We start from the raw sequence: 16,339 nt of genomic DNA on the forward strand, positions 1-16,339 counted from the left end.
CCAGCTCCCTCCAAAGATTTTCTATTGGGTTCAGGTCTGGAGACTGGCTAGGCCACTCCAGGACCTTGAGATGCTTCTTACGGAGCCACTCCTTAGTTGCCCTGGCTCTATGTTTTCGGGTCGTTGTCATGCTGGAAGACCTAGCCACGACCCATCTTCAATGCTCTTACTGAGGGAAGGAGGTTGTTGGCAAGATCAATACGAGATCAATACTCAATACGGTGCAGTCGTCCTGTCCCCTTTGCAGAAAAGCATCCCCAAAGAATGATGTTTCCACCTCCATGCTTCACGGTTGGGATGGTGTTCTTGGGGTTGTACTCATCCTTGTTCTTCCTCCAAACACGGCGAGTGGAGTTTAGACCAGAAAGCTCTATTTTTGTCTCATCAGACCACATGACCTTCTCCCATTCCTCCTCTGGATCATCCTGATGGTCACTGGCAAACTTGAGACGGGCCTGGACATGCGCTGGCTTGAGCAGGGGGACCTTGCGTGCTCTGCAGGATTTTAATCCATGACGGCGTAGTGTGTTACTAATGGTTTTCTTTGAGACTATGGTCCTAGCTCTCTTCAGGTCATTCACCAGGTCCTGCCTTGTAGTTCTGGGCTGATCCCTCACCTTCCTCATGATCATTGATGCCGCACGAGGTGAGATCTTGCATGGAGCCCCAGACCGAGGGAGATTGACCGTCAACTTGAATTTCTTCCATTTTCTAATAATTGCGCCAACAGTTGTTGCCTTCTCACCAAGCTGCTTACCTATTGTCCTGTAGCCCATCCCAGCCTTGTGCAGGTCTACAATTTGGTCCCTGATGTCCTTACACAGCTCTCTGGTCTTGGCCATTGTGGAGAGGTAGGAGTCTGTTTGATTGAGTGTGTGGACAGGTGTCTTTTATACAGGTAACAAGTTCAAACAGGTGCAGTTAATACAGGTAATGAGTGGAGAACAGGAAGGCTTCTTATAGAAAAACTAACAGGTCTGTGAGAGCTGGAATTCTTACTGGCTGGTAGGTGAAAACCTGCAAAATCGGTAGTGTATCACTGTAAATGCAGGGCTACAGTGGAAGTAAATGGTAAATGGACCTGTACTTGTATAGCATCTTTCTAGTCTTCCAACCACTCAAAGCACTTTTACACTACATGCCACATTCACCCTTTGACACACATTCAGTCAGTGATGGCAAAGTCCATCGAACAGAAACTAACATTCATAGTCCATTGAACAGAAACTAACATTCATACACATTCTTTTACACAATTTGGGGTTCAGTATCTTGCTCAAGGATACTTCGACATGTGGCACCAGGAGCTGGGGATCGAACCCACAACCTTCCGATTAAGGAACGACCCGCTCTGCCTCGGAGCCACAGCCACCCCAAGTAACTGTATAGGTGACGGCAGGGGTGTTCAGGGTTTTCAGACCTGTCATCATAACGATATAAACATCAATTAACAAGAGAAAAATTAAGAATTTTAAAAAAAGTATATCTCCTCAGGTTTTTTTAAGGCAACTGTTGCATGACAGTGTCAAATGGGCAGTACATCTGTGTAGCTTTTTAATAGAGGAGGGCATTAATAACTGCAAATGGTCCTTGAGTGGCTCTGTAAGTACTAGAAAAACAGGTATTATATCTGGCTGCACAGAGATTCAATTTAGATTTAAAAGTAGACAGACTGATGTGTTGAACACAGTGATGATCAGTATCTTCACTGTGAGTGAATAAGTGTTTTTTCTACAATCAACAATTTCTGGACCAAAACTGACTTATTATTAAGAAGAACTGATAGAATGTGTGCGGCTCCTGGCTCATGCCCTGGACCTGGGACAGGACACAGAGCCGCTGATGGTGGAGAGTGCCCACCGAATCCATGAATGACCAGATTCTTCTGTCCAAGCAGGGAGAACGATCATTCTTAAATTTATGAGTTATCAACAAAAGATCAAAGTGACCTGAGCTTCAACGGGAAGAGGTTTTTCCTATATCCAGATTTCAGCGCCGCTGTCTGGGAGAAGCGTCTCCGTGACACAGAACTAAGCATGCAGGGCAGAAAAGACTCTTTAAAAGCCCAACTGAAGCTGAGAACTTTATCAAAGAAATATTTATATCTGGAAAATATGTTGAGTTGAATTATTATTATATATTTATTTTTCCATAAATAGTCTTGTGCTGAGTATTCTAAGTGCAGGATGCATGAGAGTGAGATAAAAGCTGAAAACTGATCATTGTAGATCTATAATGTTATTTAGGGTCTGGGTTTTGAATATTAGGGGTCAAAAATCCCCTCCTCCTTTAAGTAAGTAATCTTATTTAATTTGGCATGAGTTTTCACTTCCATTTTTGTTTTGGGCGGGGTTATCTAAGAGAATAAATTATTTATCTTATCTAGCATATTATTGTTACTGTCATTATTACCAATATTATTGTAATAGTCCTTGTTTAGTATAGCTATGTGTGGGTGTGGTATAGGGAGGTCACAGATATATGTGGGCATTTAGTTTAGGACAGATGGTGGAACAGATGGATTAAATATTAGGTCGTCTTGCAAATTAATTGTAAATTTAGTTAAAATATAGAGGTATGTAGGTATAGGCTATGGATTTGAATTTATTTACGGGTTTGTGCTTATACTCTTGCATAAATATATAAACATGACCCACCTTGAATTTTGGATAGTTTCTATTAGTTTCAACTATTGTTAGACCTTAGGGAAGCAGTGAGGTTGGGATGAGGTATTTAGGTTGGGTGACAGACCCTTAGTTAACTTCTCACTGTTTAGGGGAAAAGAAGGAAATAATGTTTGTGTTTTATGTGTCCTTTATGTTTGGTATGTTTGAATAGGGAAAGCATGATATGGGAATATATAAAGTACCTAATTCCATTTTATTTGTATAGCGGCAAGTTTTCTCAGAACTGTTTTCAAAATAGAGCAGATGTAGACCATACTCCTTATAAAATTATTGAGAGAGAGAGAGAGATCCATTAGTCATCCATTTATTAACCAATTAAGTGTTTCTTTAGGATGATGATTGCCATGGTTCTAAACAAAGAAAGAAGAAATTACAATATTTCCAAACAAATCTGTTGACCACAAAGGGGGCTTAAACAGTCTAAGACGGGCTGGAGGAAGGGAATGACTGGATTAGCTAGGACAGTCTTGACACTGGTGTTGATGCTGGCAAATGGCTTGGTGACCAGGCAGGATCCAGTACCTGCATCTAATTTCCGCCAGGACAGGGCCTAGGTGGAGCAGTGATGATGCTTGATAATGAGTTTGGTTATGAGATGTTTTGGATGCAATATAATTGGATGGACATTTTCTTTGTCAAGGGTCTCTGCTCTTCTAAGTCGACCTGCTCTGATGAGACCAAGATCAGGGTCATATTCTGGAGACAGGGAAAGTAGTTTGCTACTTTTTGGTATGGCTTTATCAGTTCTGAGGGCGTTGACTTCCTCAGGGAAGCACTCTAATTGGGCCCTTTGCAGAAGATGCTTTTCTGAGTTTATGTAGCATTTGGCAGTTTCAGTTCTGATCCACTGCCCCATAAAGCAAATTTTCTGTTTCTTCTATCAAATCATCCCAGTTGCCGTACTTATTCAGATCAGGGAGGTTTGTGTCATTTGACATCACTGTGCCACAGAACATGGATTTCCTCTTCCATGAAGTCCCTCAACTGGCTCTGGTTCAGCTGGCACACATGGATTGACTGGCCAGCTGTTGGTGTTCAGCAAGAGGTATGGAGGGCCTTGATTCCATCTGTGTTGCTGAGAAAGTTCTAGGAGGGTTTTGCCCCGTGTTATGTCATCTGCTGGATTACTCCTCGAGTCAACGTATCTCCAGCTCTTTGTGTCAGTCAGAGTCTGAATTTCAGTATTTCTTGTGCCAACAAACACCTTGTAGCGACAGGAGTCAGATGTTAGCCATGACAGGACTGTTGTGGAATCTGTCCAAAGGGTCACTGACTGTAGTAGGATTGTGAGTTCAGAACTGAGAAGGTTAGCCAGCTGGGCACCAGATAGGGCTGCACATAGCTCAAGGCGAGGGATAGATAGCTGGCATTTAGAGGATATACGAGACTTGGCCATGATTAAGCTGACATGAGTTTGATCATGTTTGTCTTTAGTTTGAAGGTAGGCAACAGAACCATAAACACGCTCAGAGGCATCACAGAGTACATGTATATGGGATTTTGAGGTGGCTGTATGAGCACAGGGGGATAGATAACAGCGTGGAAAGTGAATGTCTAACTACTAACTTACAGGCAAGTCTTGCCTGTGGCCCATGCTGTGCCACCTATGCAGTTCACAAACATGTCCAAGAGCACTGTGATGAACATCACTGTGGTGGATTTGTTTGCATTTATATGGTCAGGTGAAGCTCCTTACATGTGTTACATGGCCTCTTTAAGGTGCATTTGTCCATTATGTGCATTCTCCCACAATTACTACATCTCCCCTTCTCTGTGATCCATTTCATTATGTCATTTTTGGATACTTTTTTTTAATTCTGTACATGAACCAAGGAAATGGTCTCTGACATTACAGTGGGGGCAATAAGGCTTAGGCTTATTAACATTTACCCTTTCTTTGCTGTAGGCTTTTGGTCTGCCATCTATTTCAGATGTTGTTGAAAGGTAAACAGAAGAGGTTTGTTTGGAGGGCTGGCGTTCCTTTCCAGTACGTGGTCTCTCCTGTTTGTGGAGTTCAACAGCTCTCTCTGATATATGTTTGGCTCTCGACTTTGTAGCCAGGTAGAAAGGTAGAGGAGGGAGTAAGTTTCATTTGCCTGCCCAGTCCGAATGCCACGATTAATACAGTGCTCATCAAATCCATCTCTGTAGTGTACAGGGAGTTTACTGAGGAGTCTGTCAACATGAGAGCCACATCTTAATTCAGACCCGTTAGGGCCTTCTAGGGACAATAACATTCCTACCAGAGCATGGACAGAAAGGGCAAAATCCTCAAAGGCCTCTAAATCACCTATGCGAATAATGGTGGAATTTAATATTGCTCCAATTTCACTTTGAACTAGTAGCCTTGGCTGACCATATTTATCTTGAAGTGCTAGGTGAAATATGGTCTTGCATCATGCATACTAGATTTTGACAATTTTTTAGCTCCTGGGTGTTGAAGATGTTTTAAGAGGATCTGATATTTATACTGCTCAGTAAGGTGGGGGTGATTGTCAAGGAGGTCACTCTCTCGTCCACTCTTAAACACAGGAAGGGGTCTACAGGCAAAGGCAGAAGCAATGAACAGATCCATAACATTGGGAGTTTGAACATATGAGTGGACAACTTGTGGCTGCTGAGATTGCATGGATTGGTGGCAGACTACTAGTGAAAGTGGGCTGTCTGGCACCAAGAATGGATGCAGTATAACTAGGGGCTTGGACAGTGACTGGAGGTGCAGGTATATGATGCATAGAAATTGAAGAGGGTATAGCCTGTGAAGATGCATGGGGGATGGATAATGGTGCATCTTGGGCATAAACTACAGAGGGCAAAGAGTGAGGCTTAACAGGGGCTATGCTTTGTTGTATTGTATGGGGCAGGGGAAGGGTTTGGGAGGCCCTTGATAGTCCTCTGGGAATGCAAGGTTGAGGAAGCAGGGGGGATGAAGCCGAATGAGTTTGAGAGTCAGCATACATCAAATTTGGGGGAGCAGGAGTAAATATTTTGGTGGGAGGCAGGTCGTAAAAGGAAGAGGTGGCTACATTTTCATGAAGCGATGAGTGAGTAGGAGTAGGAGCAGAGGCTCCACCAGGGTGATCATCTTCATCTTCAGAAAGATTCTGTTTAATTACGGCAGAAACAAGCTGGGCTGACTCAAGCTCCTTTTCTTTGCGTCATGTCAACCTGTTCAGTGTCAGACGTGGTGTCCTTCTGCCTGACATACTGAGGCCTGTCAGTGAGGTAATCGTAGATCCAGTCCACCAGATAGGGGTCCACTCCCATCCGGTTTAGTTTGTCCTGAAGCATAGGGGGCTGGATGGTATTAAAGGCACTGGAGAAGTCCAAGAAGAGAATCCTCACTGTGCCGCTTCCCTTATCCAGATGGGAGTGGACTCGGTGTAGCATGTAGAGTATGGCATCCTCCACACCAACATCTGGCTGGTACGCAAACTGCAGGCGGTCCTGGGCGTGTTGTACCTGGGGTCTGAGGAGGCTGATGAAGAGCCACTCCAACGTCTTCATCAGGCCTATTCTTCTTCGGAACCGGAACGATGCAGGATGTCTTCCAGAGGGTAGGCAATCTCCCTAGCTGCAGGCTAAGGTTGAAGATCCGTTGTAGTGGTTCCCCCAGTTCTGCAGCGCAGGTCTTCAGTAGTCTCAGACACACTTTGTCCGGGCCTGCTGCTTTCCTGGGCCGGAGCTTCCTCAGCTGTCCTCTGGCCTGGCCTGTGGTGATGTGAGGCGGGGATTGTGTTGAGGTGGGGGAGGAGGAGGGGGGTGTTGTGGTGTCTGGGGGGGAGGTGTGTAGAGGGAAGAAGGAGAGATGGCTGCGGTGAGGGTGGGGGTGGGGGGGACAAGGGCTGGTTGAACCTGTTGAAGAAGTCATTCAGCTTGTTCGCCCTCTCCATTGTCCCCCCTGTAGCTCTGGTCTTTGTGTTGGCTACTCGGAGCATCACACGTAGAAAACATTGTGGTTTTCTACTATTTTAAGCACTTGTGTCTTTGTTGTAACCAAATGAAGAAGTCGTACACATAGCACTGTGTACTGTTACCTATAGGCATGTCGCTATAAAGTCTTATTATGTGTTGAATAATAATAATTTAAAAATACCGCCTAATTAGTTATTTTGTAGCTTGGGCAGCTGAAATTGGCTAGAGACGCTCCATGTTGCTATGACAAAAATGCCAAGTCTTGAGCAGAAAGCAGGTAGGTTCAGGTACTCCGTCAGACAGTGTGTCATCCCCTCTATGTCCTCAACATGCGGGTTGATCAGCACATCCCAGACTGTGGTGTTGTAACAGTCTCTCAGGGCACTTTCCATCTCAGGGGACCACCTCCTGATGGTGCGAGTTGTCACCGGCTGTTTTTGGACCAGGGGGGTGTACAGTGGCTGTAGGTGAACCAGGTTGTGATCAGACTTCCCCAGTGGGGGGAGGGGAGTCGCTCTGTATGCATCCCTCACATTAGCATACAGGAGATCACTTGTCCTGTTGTTTCTGGTAGGACAGTCTACAACCTGGTGAAAAACAGTCAAAGTAGAATCCAAAGTTACATGATTAAAGTCCCCAGAGATGATCATAAATGCCTCAGGGTGCTGTGTCTGCAGCCTTGCTGTGACGGAGTGGCTCTTCTCACAGGCAGTGGCTGCGTCCGCTCTCGGAGGGCTGTAAACACAGACGTTGATCACGTGACTAAACTCCCTCGGCAGATAATATGGCTGCAGGCTAACAGTTAGCAGCTCGAGACTGAGACTGTCTTTACGGAGATATGTCCTGGGTTACACCAGCGGTTGTTGACATACATGATTAGTCAAAAGCCCACCTTTGCTTTTTCCGCTCGCTTTAGTGTCTCTGTCGGCTCTCACAGCAGTGAATCCCAGCAGGTCCCCGTTAGCATCCGGTACGAGGTGGTTTAGACATTTCTCCGTAAAGATGAACAAGCTGCACTCACGGTAGATCCGCTGGTTGTTCAGCGCGGACAGCTCGTCGATCTTGTTCGGCAGCGAGTTCACATTCCCCATGATTATGGAGGGAATCGATGGCTTGTAGCACCTCCGATTCTCCGCTAGCTCGGCTTAGCCCCAGCCTTGCAGCCCCTTGGTCTCCTCCTCAGCTCCGCCGGGATGGGGTGTCGTATCCCGGCTCGTCCCTTTGTGCGCAGAGCCAGCAGTTCCTCTCTTGAGTAAGTGAGAAAACCGGCTCTTGGTTGCATTTTAAAGTTAGAAATATCCAAAGGATATATATAAAACACATAATCTCGCAAGAAGAGTAAAAAGTAGAAAGAAAGAGGTTAAAATAGGTTAAGAGAGGCCTGGAGAGGCAGCCGTCTCCCACAGCGCCAGGTGTTACAGGTACTCACAATTTGAGCCACCTGTTGTCTCTTGTGGCAAGGAGGGCAAATACACTTGCAGTTTGTAACACTAATAGTTGTGGCTGATGGTGATAATGATGATGAACATGATGACAACAACGATGGGGGACAATGAGCAGTGATTATAGTAATATCAGTAATACTAGCAATGGGAGTCAATGGGAGTCAAGCAGGACCATGGCAGGAGGCACCACCAGGATCCATGAGAACCTGCAAGACAAGAAAGCACAAGAACTCCGGGGAAGAAGTGAAGTTAGTAACATGCATTAATGGGACATGAATGAGTGCAGAAAGAGGGGGAGAGGATGAGAGAAGCTCAGTGCATCATGGGAAATCCCCCGATAGTCTAGGCCTATAGCAGCATAACTAAGGGATGGTTCAGGACTCACCTGAACCAGCCCTAACTATAAGCTTTATCAAAGAGGAACGTCTTAAGCTTACTCTTAAATGTGGAGAGGGTGTCTGCCTCCAGAACCAAACTGGAAGCTCGTTCCACAGGAGAGGAGCTTGGTAACTGAAGGCTCTGGCTCCTGTTCTACTTAGAGACTATAAGAACCACAAGTAGCCCAGCATTCAGAGAACGTAGTGTTCTAGTGGGGCAATGGGATGCTATGAGCTCTTTAAGATATGAAGGGGCCTGACCATGAAGAGCTTTGTAGGTGAGGAGGAGGATTTTAAATTATATTCTAAATTTTACAGGGAGCCAGTGCAGAGACGCTAATACAGGAGAGATATGATCTCTTTTCCTAGTTCCTGTCAGTACTCGTGCTGCAGCGTTCTGAATTAATTGGAGTGTTTTAATGGACTTATTGGGGCAACCTGATAATAAGGAATTGCAGTAATCCAGTCTAGAAGTAACAAATGCATGGATTAGTTTTTCTGCATTGGTCTGTGACAGGATGTGTCTAATTTTTGTAATATTACGTTAATGAAAGAAGGCAGTCCTAGATGTTTGCTTTATATAGGAATTAAATGACATGTCCTGATCAAAGATAACGCCAAGATTCCTGACAGTGGTGCTAGAGGCCAAAGTAATGCCATCTAGAGTAACTATATCTTTAGACAGTGAGTCTCTGAGGTTTTTGGGACCAAGTACAAGAATTTTGTTTTTTTTCTGAGTTTAACATCAGAAAATTGCAGCTCATCCAGGATTTTATGTCCTTAAGACATGTTTGTAATTTAGATCATCATTAATGTGTTCAAACTGAGAACGATCTGATAAGTATGACCTAAACCAGCTTACTGTGGTTCCTTTAATGCGGTTGTTTGATGCTCAACTCTCTGTAAAAGAATATCATGGTCAATGGTGTCAAATGCAGCACTAAGATCTAATAATACAAGTACAGAGACAAGTCCATTGTCGGAAGCAATCAAAGGGTCATTATTAACTTTAACCAGAGCTGTCTCTGTGCTATGATGAACTCTAAATCCTGACTGAAAATCGTCAAATAAACTATTGTTATGTAGAAAGTCACACAACTGTTTGGCGACTACTTTCTCCAGAATCTCAGAGAGGAAGGGGAGGTTAGAAATCGGTCTATAGTTGCCTAAAATCCCTCTGTCAAGAGTGGGCTTTTTAAGAAGGGGTTTATTATAGCTACTTTGAAGGACTGTGGTACATATCCTGACAATAAAGTAAAGTGCCAATTAAAGAAGTCCCAATTAAGGGTGAGACTTCTTTAAGCAGCCTAGTTGGGATGGGGTCTAACAGACAGGTTGATGGCTTTGATGAAGAAATTATTGAAGATAACTGATGAAGATCGATGGCAGAAAAACAGTCTAAATATATATCTGATTTTACATTAGTTAAAGTTCCTGAACTTGGAGAGCCAGTGATAACTGTTGAGGACATTTGGTGAATAATTTGGTCTCTAATAGTAATAATTTTATAATAAAAGAATCTCATGAAATCGTTGTTACTTAAGATTATGGGGATATGTGGCTCAATAGAGCTGTGACTCTCTGTCAGCCTGGCTACAGTGCTGAAGAGGAACCTGGGATTGTTCTTATTTTCTTCTATTAGTGCTGAGTAATAGGCTCCTCTGGCATTACGGAAGGCCTTTCTATAGGTTTTAAGATTATCTTGCCAAATTGAGCGATATTCTAATAATTTGGAAGAGTGCCATTTCCTTTCAGATTTCCTTGCTTTTTGCTTTAATATCCTATGTTTTAATATTTTCCTCTTTATAGGAGCGATAGAATCTAATGTTGATCGTAGTGAGCCTGCAGCACTATTAACTAGTGCTGTCAGTTTAACGCGTTATTAACGGCGTTAACGCAAACCCATTTTAACGGCGTACATTTTTTTATCACGAGATTAACACCTAGCACACTTTGTAGTTTTTTTCACATGCTGTTGCAACAACTAGTAACATTAGAAAAACCTACAACACCACACCGGATCTAGCTAGACCAGAAACAAAACAACAGGCACACCGCACACACTTGTTTAAGAGTAGTAGACGTTACGTTTTGAGTGGATGGTGAGCGCGAGACGCCGAAATGGATGGATTCCTTGTTGTCTAAAAATGTCAACAGGCTTGTCTGTTTGAGTAACTGGCTCAAAGCAAAGAATTAGTAGGCTTACCTTTTATTGGTAACCGTTACTGTTCATTTTTTCTGAAATAAGAGGCTGGGTTGATGAGCCTCTGGTGAATAAAGAGCAGTAGTCTGACTGCTATGTTTAAGCAAACTTGAGAAAAGTATTAAGCCATGGTTTAACTGCACTATAGGCTGAGTCCTAGTTTACCTTACATGTGCACTTTGTAATTTTATTTTGTATCGCGCTGTTTTGAACCCTTAGAAAGGGCTGTTGAAGGGGCTGTTTGTGTGACAAAGTATTTTTTTCACCCTTTTACTGATGGACAGAGTTACATTGCGTGAGAGATTTGCTCCAAGTGAGAATATTAGTGTGAAATTGAACATAGTATATGCCAATGTTGTTTTCAACAAAAACAACATTTGCACAAAGCAAGCTGATCCACTTTTCCATGTTGATAAGGAAATTAAAATGAGAACAAAATAATGGGACTCAAAGAAATCAAGGGACATTAAGAATAGATAAAAATGTGCGATTAATTGCGAGTTAAATATGACATTATTGCGATTAATCGCAATCAAATATTTTAATTGTTTGACAGCACTACTATTAAAAAGATTATCAATTTGGGAGGGACTAAAGTTACTATAGGACTCTGTTATATTCAGACATGGCATTGAATTAAACACTGATGGAATCTCCCCGTTAAATTTAGCAGATAGACATCAGCTGTAGGAAATTTTGCCTAATGGCTTGTGATCTAGTAATATGAATTCAAAAGTTATTAAATAATGGTCAGATAGGAAAGGATTATGTGGGAAGACTATTAAATGTTCAATATCAATGCCATATGATAGAACAAGGTCAAGAGTGTGATTTAAAACAATGAGTTGGTTTATTTACACTCTGACAGAAGCCAATTGAGTCTATTAATGAGATAAATGCATTACTAAGGCTGTCATTGTCAACATCCACATGGATATTAAAATCACCTACAATAATTACTGATTCCTGATTTAAGGACTAAACTTGATAAAAACTGAGAATTCAGATAGAAAATCTATCATGTACATATTATGTATGTATGTATGTATGTATTTATATGGTGGATCTGTGACTGCTTCTAGTAATGAGATATGTCTTATAGTGTTGCTTCCCGTGAGTAAAAGAGTGAGTGAGAGTGTACAGTGGGTACGGAAAGTATTCAGAAACCTTTTAAATTTTTCACTTTGTTTCATTGCAGCCATTTGCTAAAATCAAAAAAGTTCATTTTATGTACACTCAGCACCCCATCTTGACAGAAGAAACCCCCAGAAATGTAGAAATTTTTGCAAATTTGTTAAAAAAGAAAAACTGAAATATCACATGGTCATAAGTATTCAGACCCTTTGCTCAGTATTGAGTAGAAGCACCCTTTTGAGCTAGTACAGCCATGAGTCTTCTTGGGAATGATGCAACAAGTTTTTCACACCTGGATTTGGGGATCCTCTGCCATTCTTCCTTGCAGATCTTCTCCAGTTCTGTCAGGTTGGATGGTGAACGTTGGTGGACAGCCATTTTCAGGTCTCTCCAGAGATGCTCAATTGGGTTTAGGTCAGGGCTTTGGCTGGGCCAGTCAACAATGGTCACAGTTGTTCCGAAGCCACTCCTTTGTTATTTTAGCTGTGTGCTTAGGGTCATTGTCTTGTTGGAAGGTGAACCTTCGGCCCAGTCTGAGGTCCTGAGCACTCTGGAAGAGGTTTTCTTCCAGGATATCTCTGTACTTGGCCGCATTCATCTTTCCTTCAATTGCAACCAGTCGTCCTGTCCCTGCAGCTGAAAAACATCCCCATAGCCTGATGCTGCCACCACCATGTTTCACTGTTGGGATTGTATTGGGCAGGTGATGAGCAGTGCCTGGTTTTCTCCACACATACCGCTTAGAATTAACGCTAAAAAGTTCAATCTTGGTCTCATCAGACCAGAGAATCTTATTTCTCATAGTCTGGGAGTCCTTCATGTGTGTTTTGGCAAACTCTATGCGGGCTTTCATATGTCTTGCACTGAGGAGAGGCTTCCGTCGGGCCACTCTGCCATAATGCCCCGACTGGTGCAGGGCTGCAGTAATAGTTGACTTTGTGGAACTTTCTCCCATCTCCCTACTGCATCTCTGGAGCTCAGCCACAGTGATCTTTGGGTTCTTTTTTACCTCTCTCACTAAGGCTCTTCTCCCACGATTGCTCAGTTTGGCTGGACGGCCAGGTCTAGGAAGAGTTCTGGTCGTCCCAAACTTCTTCCATTTAAGGATTATGGAGGCCACTGTGCTCTTAGGAACCCTGAGTGCTGCAGAAATTCTTTTGTAACCTTGGCCAAATCTGTGCCTTGCCACAATTCTGTCTCTGAGCTCCTTGGGCAGTTCCTTCGACCTCATGATTCTCATTTGCTCTGACATGCACTGTGAGCTGTAAGGTCTTATATAGACAGGTGTGTGCCTTTCCTAATCAAGTCCAATCAGTTTAATTAAACACAGCTAGACTCCAATGAAGGAGCAGGACCATCTGAAGGAGGATCAGAAGATATGGACAGCATGTGAGTTAAATATGAGTGTCACAGCAAAGGGTCTGAATACTTATGACCATGTGATATTTCAGTTTTTCTTTTTTAATAAATTTGCAAAAATTTCTCTCTCAAGATGGGGTGCTGAGTGTACATTAATGAGAAATAAAATTAACTTTTTTGATTTTAGCAAATGGCTGCAATGAAACAAAGAGTGAAAAATTTAAAGGGGTCTGAATACTTTCCGTACCCACTGTATGTGATGTATGTTGGCTCATGTGAATATTATGAACATCTTCCTATTTTTTTTGTTTTGTAGGTGTCACTTGTGTAACATATTGTCTGTTTTCCCTCAGGTTTGGGGTGGGGGGTTGTACATGATTATAATTGACATGGTGTTCAAATATGAATTTTGTGTTTACAATGTACAAATGTGAATATGGAGCATTGTTGCTGCTACTAATAATGAAAACATACTGAAATCAGGGGCCAGATGTATAAACAGTGTCTATGCACAAAAACAACGGAAAGAATGTACGGTGAGAATGTGTGCAATTCCACAGAACACGGACCAGGCGTACACAAAGTTTTCAAGAGATAGCTGTGGGAGAAATGATGAGGTGGTTGTGAAATATAAGGTGAGAGATGTAACCTTATAGTAAAACGATTCAAAATATATATTGCGCTACAGTAAGCAAGGCATTTTTAATTACTTAATTTTAGTAAAACTGTAATAATATAAAGAACCCACCACCATATGCATAAAATCTGAGTTTGCTACTAGAACAGTGTGATCTATTGGTGAGAAGTAGTCAATGTAAAGAGAAATTTTCTTTACAAGAAAACTCCACTGATAAAGATGAAGAAATGTATGGATTGCAAGTTTGTTGAATAATAAGCTAATAAATTATGCCAGCGTGGGGATTTAATAACTGCACAGCACTTTCACATCCACAGTGCTTCACACGAGTATTCAGAGACTGAATTACCTCCACATTAACAGAGGGTACCAGACATCTCCACTTTCACTGTCAGTGTTCACTCTGACTCTGCACCCAGCAGATTAGTCTGTAGACATGATTATCTACAGGGTCCGAAAAGTGCTACAGTAAGCCCAGTTCAAGCACCTAGTTTTGAACTTTTCAGAGGAAAAGTTGGTTCCCAGCTGGAACCAAATAGCAGGTTTCTCTTGGGAACCATTCCAATCAGACAAACAAGAGCCTGTCATGGACCAGCCTGCAGTTCTAGGCGGAAACACTTCACTGCATTAAACATTTTGATTATATTTTGATAATTCTATATGTGATTTGGTAATATCATGATTATTTTAAAACTTATTGTCCAGCCCAAATGTGAATTAGTCCTGTTTTTTTGCCTATGGTATTGAAAAAAAAGTCAAAAAAGCATTACATTTGATTTTAAAAAGTGGCAAATATTGTATGAGAAGTACAGTCTTCTATGAAGCTTTGTCTATAATGTTGACATTCAAGTTCAAATAATCATTCAACTGCTGCACAGCTTTTTGCATTTTCTTTTGCTTTTGTTTTTTGCTGTTCATTCTTCAGTGTACATGGTGTGAGGTCGGGACTCTACAAATGCGTATTGACTGGGTTATATCGCTGTCTCCATCTCTCCTATGCTTGTTTGTATCAAGAGCTGCTGATCTGTGTGTCTGTTTGACCGAGGGCGAGCTGAGCTACAAGCACACAGCTGACCGGATGAAGTGCGGCATCGGCTGCAGGCACTGACGCAAAATGTGGCTTCTTCATGCAGGGTTGAGCAGAGGTGTGTTTTTATTTCATATGTAACCGCAATGAAAATATCTGAAAATAACTTTTTATTTATCTTTTGACTGCTTTGTTATGGCATTAAACAGCCCCTCTCATCATTCAACATCTACCTGGCTTGACCACCACCGTACTCTCTCACCACACCAGCAACAGCAACCAACAAATCCTACTCATTCTATGTAAACTCAACAAAAAAGACTAAGGGGCTGATCACACAGAGATGTACCACCAAAATCATTGTTTTGCTATGGTACAGTGCACCTCGAGTGCGCTGCTGTCTTATACCGCACATTGCAGTTTTCTAGCATTTTTCAGATGAGCGTATAAGTACATCATATCAAGCAAGAGAATGACTTTACTACTTTCCCGCGTCCTACCTGTTTTAATGCCGTTTACTATGGTTATGTGATTGCCACCTAACTCATTTAATCTGATAAATGACTATTCAAATTTAGGATTTGTTTAAGGATTTAAAAATGTTTCCAGTGTGTTGATGATTCTGACATTGTACACTTCATTCAAAAACCTCAACAGAAGCTTCACATGTATAAAAAAAGAAAAGGAAAAAAAGACAGCCGTAGTCAGCACACACCTAGAGATGTAGATGTCCACTCTGTGGCAGTCTAATACCTTACAGAGTACACTGCCGATGGTAATTGTTACACCGGTCATATTTTCCTTTCTCTCTTATCTCTCCTCTCTATTGATTTTTTTTTTCACTTAATTACACACACACACACACACACCCACACACAGTGTCCCCATATTTTCCTTATTAGTGCTTTCCTCTCTCATTCCTACACTGTACTCCCTCCATTTGAAATGGTGTCACTGCTCATCATTGAGCAGAAAAACACAGTTCTATTCATGTTTGATCTATTTTTTACTGTTCATAGAAGAAGAAACATTCTGGGGAAAAACAAATGAAATCTCCCAGCAGTAATGAACAAAACAGCAGTGTGAGAATTGATTAGTGTCTCTTAACAGGGTTAACTGTATGTAATTGGACTATTTCTGGCATGGCAGATTAGACTAAATCCAGACTTTATCTCAGAGCTGTCTGCCTCAGAAGGAGCAAGGGCTGTGGTGTTTGCTCCTCTGTAAGCCTCAAATGCCTGCAGGTATTTCGGGAGATAAACTCCGGCCATGGCCCTGGCCTCTGTCCTGCTCCCACCGCCAGCAATAAGCTCCCTTCCTCTGTGAGCTTTGGGGTATTAAGTGCCAGGATCAGTTTTTATTATATCAGTCTGTTTCTGCCCACGACAGTGGTCAGCTTTAAGATTTGCAGCGCTGCCACAGGAAGGATGCACGTTCACAAAGGCTACAGCCCTCCTGGCAGCTGTAATGGTTATTCTCTCTGACTTATGGTCCCACAGGAGCAAAATAGTGTTGATTTATTGTAGACTCATAGTTTATTGTCTGGCTCTCAATA

General features: G+C 42.4%; 1 protein-coding gene and 1 long non-coding RNA gene across 7 annotated transcripts in view; one reads left to right on the plus strand and one right to left on the minus strand.

Annotated features, from left to right (window-relative positions):
• LOC127372052 (uncharacterized) overlaps window positions 1-16,339 on the minus strand; it is a 281,035-nt gene that overhangs the window by 219,263 nt on the left and 45,433 nt on the right. The window contains exon 1 of one of the 2 annotated variants that reach the window (XR_007886499.1): window positions 1,328-1,579. The exons of the other annotated variant lie outside the window; for it this stretch is intronic. This is a non-coding gene — a long non-coding RNA (uncharacterized LOC127372052). Of the gene's footprint in view, window positions 1-1,327; window positions 1,580-16,339 lie in introns of those variants that run through there. 2 annotated transcript variants of the gene reach the window in all.
• gabbr1b (gamma-aminobutyric acid (GABA) B receptor, 1b) overlaps window positions 1-16,339 on the plus strand; it is a 208,046-nt gene that overhangs the window by 9,246 nt on the left and 182,461 nt on the right. For 3 of the 5 annotated variants that reach the window (XM_051415258.1, XM_051415262.1, XM_051415259.1), the window contains exon 2: window positions 14,772-14,902. The exons of the other annotated variants lie outside the window; for them this stretch is intronic. In XM_051415258.1, the coding sequence (XP_051271218.1) occupies window positions 14,872-14,902 (31 nt within the window). In that variant the 5' untranslated portion in view covers window positions 14,772-14,871. The remainder of the gene's footprint in view (window positions 1-14,771; window positions 14,903-16,339) is intronic. 5 annotated transcript variants of the gene reach the window in all.

This window comes from Dicentrarchus labrax, unplaced genomic scaffold (assembly GCF_905237075.1).
Source record: "Dicentrarchus labrax unplaced genomic scaffold, dlabrax2021, whole genome shotgun sequence".
Lineage (NCBI taxonomy): Eukaryota > Metazoa > Chordata > Actinopteri > Moronidae > Dicentrarchus > Dicentrarchus labrax.